Raw genomic sequence first — 6869 nt, forward strand, 5'->3', positions numbered from 1 at the left:
ACAGCTGCACAGAGACATTGGATAATAGAAAATGACTGCAGAATTAAATCAGCCTATATACTTTAAGGATGTGCTGGCCTCAGAATGGAAACCAGGATATGTGTTATGTTGGGGATGAGGTTTTGCTTTTGTTTCTACAGGAGAAGATAAGCTGGGGATACCGTCAAAATTGATAAAGGTTCGATTTGAACAAGAAAGACCTCTTAATTAGAAGATGTGCTAGTTCATCAACCAGCATAACCATCCAATTTAAACTAACTTATACCATTAACACATTCCTTTTCATTTAATCAGATATAACTTGCCAAAAGGGAACCAGCTCCCCCAAAGTTAGTCTTGGAGAAAGGTTCTTGTTTTTGTCTTTTAGGAGAATGAAGGCTAAGAAATCTGAAGAACATTGGACAAAAGAGACATCTGAAGAAAAAGGACAAATCATCTAGAAAAAAAATGTCCTAAGAAAAAGAGTAAGTTGGCCTATTGGTATATCATTTATAAAAATTTCATAAGTCTTCCTAAATGTTTGTTTCTGCTCTTCTCTAAAGACATTTAACACAAATGGTCTTCTTGTAGTCCCAGTTCAATTAAAAATTAAAGTAGGCTTTGGAGTTGGAGAATGGCTCTCTCCTTCTTTAAATTCAAGCATGTTGTTAAAAGGAAAATACAAACTCCCTATATCATGCCAGAAGAAAGAGCCATCTTCTGATATGGGACAGGAGAAAAAAAATTAAGGGACAATTCTATTGCTACTAATCTCAATTTTTTATTCTATTCTGATACTTTAAACATTTCTTAAAGTATGAATTTTATATCAAAATTTACAAGTTTAATATATATATTTAACTTTGTTAAGATATGAATGCCCATATAGAGTACTAACTAATTCTAGAAAAAAGGCTTCAATTAGCTGCCTATACATGTGTTTGTTTTCAAGTCTCTATCAGTTTTCTACAGGAAATCATGACCAGGCCTAACATCAAATTTGAAGTCTCCAGAAAGATGATGGGGCCCCACAACAACGATTCCATGTGGACAATAATAATACCACAAAGTTGACAAACATCATCTACAGATCAGCTTTGGAATATAAACTGCTCAGAGCAATTTTGAGATGGCTAGCTGAGATGATCCAGTTCCACAGACTACTTGAATAAGGACTTGAGATAAGTCCTGAACTTTGGCATTATTCAGAGACTGAACAACAAAGGATATAGCTACCTTTCCTAGAATTTGACAATTAACCCCAAATTTTTCTTTTCAGAATAAAGATGCCTTCTCCCATAACCAGCAGGAAGCAATTTTAAGAACGCAATGCCCACATTCCTAAAGAGGTGGTGTGGGGCAGGTGGGTTTTGGTCTTTCAATGGGTTTTGGGTCTGGGATAACTTTCATTGTTTAGGGGGTTGATTACAAGTTGTTGTTAAGGGTTAGGAAAAGGGCTAAGCAAAGGACATTAGATTTAAGGTTCTTGTTTTAAAAAAAAGATATATAGAAATGATAGACTAGAGGGTAGATTATTGAATCTACTCTGAAAAGTAAAGAGAAGATATAGATATGATATAGATAAAAAGATTATTCAATCTACTTTTAAAAGACAATTACTAGTTTTAAATATTTTACATTGGATTGGATTTTTCTATATTGTATATAAATTATATATATTGAGATTGATATTGTTAGGAAATGCTATGCGTATATTTCTAATCTTGTTCAAGATATTGTGCTTATACAGTTCATTTAACAATGTAATGCAATTTGCTAATCCTTGAATGTTATTACCAATGATTAGCATATAAAGAAGTGAAAGTTAGTAATTCGACATTATAATCTAACTAGTAGTCATATTAGGTATGTTTTCAAGGTTGAGAAGAGATATTTTAGATAGACAGGTCATCTTCACACCCTTCAGAGATCTACAGAATATGGCATTTAAAATGTTTTAAAACTTAGAAATTTTTTCTTTTTGTTATGACTATGAGACATGTCGGTTCCTGGCAGCACCAATCTATTTCAGAGAAGATATGGGCATTGAAGAATCTGCTTATGGAGTTAACTTTCATTGTGGCAAATGTTAGCCACTGGACAACAAAGTGTCCTTGATTCGATGCTGACAAACAGGAAAAAATGGACAGACAGGACACAAAACAAAGGACTACTGACTCTTGCCAAGACAAGTGTGGTTGTGGCTTTAGCAACAGGCATCCTCTGAGGCCAACACAAAATGGCAACATCACTGAAGTGGCCTTTACAATCCAGAAAAAGTACAGTGCCACTTTCTTTGAAAGCAGCTTTACAGACAGTGGACGATGGCTTCTGATATGCAGTGGAACAATAGCTGAAACAGTTATTCTTTAAAGAGTAACTAGGCTGACAGAGTCTAACCTCTCAATGGTAGACTGGCATTTAGTAAAAGAGATGAAGCCATCCATGAGCCAAGAAGAATGGGATGCGGAGAAGAACAGGATGCCGAGATGAAGCCACCCACAAGCCAAGAAAAATGGACAAGCTGAATTCCAAAATCATCAACAATTTTTAGAATTTAAAATCCTAAATCATGACAGGACACTAGTGGAATTCAGGTGTTTCTGGTACAGGGACTACTCTCACCGAATGTGAGGTCGAACTACAGACCTTGTGTACATCTTACTTCACAGATGAAGCTGTCAGACATGCTAAGCCTACAGGCAGAAGATACGCCCCAACGTTGTGGAGAAACCTCAGTGACTGTCCAGGCAGCTGGCTGTTTCTGTTAACTCACATTTTTTTTTTTTTTGGAAGTTGCTTGCTTGCACTTCCTGTTTTATTAGGTAATATTATTTCCTTCTTGGGTCTCAGAAGGAGTTGAAGAATAGATAGTTATAGTGAGTTGAAGATTAGATAATTATAGTTATAATTTTCCTTTTAAGAATTTCAGAAAAGAAACTCCTTAAAGAGGTGTAAGTGTATAAATTTGAAAGACATTATAAGATAGCTCTGTTAGTAATATAAGTTAGGATAGAAAGTGAATCAGGTACATTTTTGGACTTACCAAAATAGGATAGATAATGGAATATTTTCTCTGAGTCTGTCAAATGCAAAGGGACTACACATAGTTTAGGTATTTATTGCTTATATATATAGTATAGAGTTATTGTACTATTGTATATAGTTTTCTTATATTAGTTATAACTCTTTTCTTTTTATTAGAATAATAGGGGGAAATGTGGTGATATTTTAATTGTGCTGAAATGTGATTTTATTTGTATGTTAATAAATAAAATTTGCCTGGAGATCAGAGGTCATTAGCAAGCCAGGAATAGAAGGAATAGACATCTGATCAATGTCAGCAAGCTAGGCAACAGCTACTCAAGAAACCAGGGGTAGGGCCCAAAAAAAGAGATCTTATGAGAATGGGAAAATGTATAATGTAAGAAAGGATACACTTTTTGCTCAGTGCAGTCACACTGGACTTCACAGGGTCTCAGGCCCTCCTCAGCCACAGCCTAAATACCCTCTTTTCTTGGTCTTTATTCCCACATAGCTCATAGGGTGTCAATGTGGTGACAGTGTCATTTTGACCCAAACCAGAAAACTTTCTTAACTACTGAGCCAATCAGCAAAGAGGTGCACTATTTTACAATGCCTGTGAGGTCACTGCGCACTTAAACTCCTTCATCCCCTCAAGGACTGTGTCTACTCTGCCCTCCTCCAACCTGAGCATCATCCTGGGAAGATGCCACCAGTCCTGATTCTCCTGACCCTTCTTCTGATGCTTGGCGCTAGTGGAGGTGAGTGAACACCCCTGTCCCAGAGGTGACTTCCCATAATACCTCTCAGATTCTTTGCTCAGCTTAGTCAGGAATTGTCCTTCACTGAACCAGGAGATGTCTGAACCTCAGGTCCCATACCACATCCAGATCTGGAAATCTGTCACTGGCTAGATTTTCAACAAGGTCTGAAGAAGGGAGATGTCCTCAGAAGACTTAGAGGGCATTAGCTTTTCCCTGCTCTTCATCATTTGGAGAGATGATAATCCCTAAAAAGAGAAGCAGCAGAGAATGAAAAAAAAAACTAAAAACTACATCATTAACTTTACTAGAGCCCAGGACATGGGCTGCTTTAATGACCAGCCTGCAATGGGGTAAGGACACCGGCTCAAGACATTAGCATCATTTAGTAACCTCCACCCTCAGCCTGCTGAAAAATGAGGACCAGGGTGACAAGATGCCTACATTGCACACTCCACTAACTTTGCAGTCTTGTTTTGGTTGGCCTCTCCAATTCTTTGTGCAGGTCCCCAGCTATTCCCATCTGGCCAGCACACAACTCCAATGTCCCCTTGCCCCTGAATCCCATGAGCTCTGAATTACCAGCACTTTAAGTGGAAGTCACTTATCCATGCAACCAAAGCATTTACTGAGAACACAAGATGTATTGGCCACCAGAATAGGAGACTTTTAGAAACCTCCTCTCTATAGAGTTTGGAGTTAAAAGTGACAAACTGGTACAAATCAAGACATTAGAGTTGTCACGGAGACTCACTAACACAGAAAGACTAACAGTGAGACTCCCAGGATCCTCTTGGCTTCTGTCATCAGGAAGATAGAGCTGGTCCCTCCATGTATTTGTGAAGTAGGGCCTGAGGACAAGTGCCACCCACCACTTCTCAGAATAGTGTTCTGAGGCTAAAAACTCCACAAAGATTATTCTATGTGTAGGGAATTCTGTCCACCACAGGCTTGGGGAACTGCAGATCCCATAGCCTTGACCTTCTCCTTAGATCCTCCCTCCTGATCTCACCTGCTGCTCCCAGACACCCCATGTTCTATCCTTTCCTTTCAGAGGAGATCATCGGGGGACATGAGGTCAAGCCCCACTCCCGCCCCTACATGACATTTATTAAGTATGTGGATTCCAATGGGAATAGGAAATACTGCGGAGGCTTCCTAGTTCGAGACAACTTCGTGCTGACAGCTGCTCACTGCCTGGGAAGGTGAGGAGAAGCAGCTAGCCCAGGTTTTCTGAGACCCCAACAGGTGTTTCCATCCTCTACCTGCGGATGCTCCTGTGAGAGCACACTAGAGGGCAGGACTGTGAAAATGGAAGTCTGAAAACAGGGACACTGAGGTCAAAGGGTGAGAGGTCAGAGCCAGCAGCACCCTTGAGGAGAAAGCAGCTACCCTGGCCAGACTAAAGCAGTGGCTGAGGGTGAAAGGACACATTGAGAGTCAGTGCAAACTTTGGAATATTTCCTAGAACCAAGAGGAAGCCTCCAGGACTCTAATGTTCTTGAGAAGCAGAGTAGCAGGTCAAACCCTGAGGCCCTCCTGTCTCCACAAGTCCCCTCAGCTAGAGCCCCTCCCAGCCTTTTACACCTCCTGGACTGTGTCCTCTCTCACTCCACATCTCTCATCTCCACTCTGCTCTCTACAGCTCAATGACAGTCATTCTTGGGGCCCACAACATCAAGGCACAGGAGGATACGCAGCAGATCATCCCTGTGGCAAAAGCCATTTCCCACCCAGACTACAATCCTAATGACCACTCCAATGACATCATGCTCTTAAAGGTGAGACCTGCCACCCCCACATCCACACACACCTCCACCCACACTTCACCCACCCCTGGTGCCTCTGCTCTGCTTGATGCAAGGCTTGCCCCTCCCCTCCTGCTCTCATCCTGCTCCTTCCCTCCCTGCCATCCTGGTTTCAAAGTGTCCCAGGTCAGCAGGCTCCTGGCTAAGCTGGTCTCTCCTGCCTCTTCCCTATCAGCTGCAGAGGAAGGCCATTAGAACGAAAGCTGTGAGCCCACTCAAGCTGCCCAGGGCCAATGCCCAGTTGAAGCCAGGGTATGTGTGCCACCTGGCTGGCTGGGGGAGAAAGTCTCTCCATGCCACTAAAGGAACGGATCTCCTGCAAGAGGCAGAATTTACCATACAGGATGACCAGAAATGCAAACGCCTCTTCCACAACTACATCAAGACTAAAGAGATTTGTGCTGGAGACCCAAAGGAAATACAGGCTGTTTTCAAGGTGGAAATCAAGCAATTAACATGCAAAATGCAGGGAGAGAGGAACCTGGGGCGGGGGGGAGTCCTGGGTGTGAGACTGGCCAAAACCTCAAGCCCCAAATAAGAGCAGAGACATCCCAAAAGTTCAGCTTTGAGTCCCTCCGTGGATTTAGCAAGAGTGGAAGGTGGGAAACATCCACCATCCCAAAGCAGCATAAATTATCCCAGAATGTCCCTGAGGACTTCAGGGAGAGCCTTGGACTAAGCTAGAAGGAAAAGTCAGGCCTCCCTGGAGCCCACATCCTGAGGGAGTTTGAAAACCGGTCCTAGACCCGATCTAACAGTTAACCTCAGGAGGAAGTACAGACGGCAGAGTCAGGGAACCAGACTCAGTTCTTCCTTTCCCTGCCCACAGGGTGACTCTGGAGGACCCCTCGTGTGTGACAACAGAGCTTATGGAGTTTTATCCTACGGAGAAGATGAGACCATTGCTCCAGGAATCTTCATTAAGGTCGTGTCCTTCCTGCCGTGGATAAGAAGAAGCATGAAGCCTTCTAACAGGTGCTAGGCCAGCTGTGTCTGACAAGCTTGTCTGGACACAGGCCAGAACCACATGGAGTGGGCAGCAAAGGTGAAAACTCATAATAAATTGATCTCCTCGGTGTATACAGCTGAAGTCCTTTATTGTTTGAGCCTCTCTTGTGTGCACCTCGGTGGTCCAGGCAGACTTCATGTCAGTTCTGGGCTTTTCTTCCTCCTTCTTCCCCAGCCCCTCCTCCATCTGGACCTTCAGGCTAGACAATTCCACATATTCATCACCCCATACACGGTGGGGTTAGTGAGTTGTTTGTTTTTATTTACTTTTTTATTTTTTTTTTACCTT

General features: G+C 42.1%; 1 protein-coding gene across 1 annotated transcript; it reads left to right on the plus strand.

Annotated features, from left to right (window-relative positions):
- The first annotated feature begins 3709 nt into the window (after positions 1–3709).
- LOC128106494 (granzyme G-like) lies at positions 3710–6554 on the plus strand. The gene is made up of 5 exons (XM_052732012.1): positions 3710–3764; positions 4819–4969; positions 5410–5545; positions 5748–6008; positions 6402–6554. Exons 1-5 carry the CDS (start codon positions 3710–3712, stop codon positions 6552–6554), a joined length of 756 nt encoding a protein of 251 aa, XP_052587972.1.
- Positions 6555–6869: the final 315 nt, after the last annotated feature.

The sequence above is a fragment of the Peromyscus californicus genome, unplaced genomic scaffold (genome assembly GCF_007827085.1).
Source record: "Peromyscus californicus insignis strain IS unplaced genomic scaffold, ASM782708v3 Scaffold_12__1_contigs__length_115047231, whole genome shotgun sequence".
Lineage (NCBI taxonomy): Eukaryota > Metazoa > Chordata > Mammalia > Rodentia > Cricetidae > Peromyscus > Peromyscus californicus.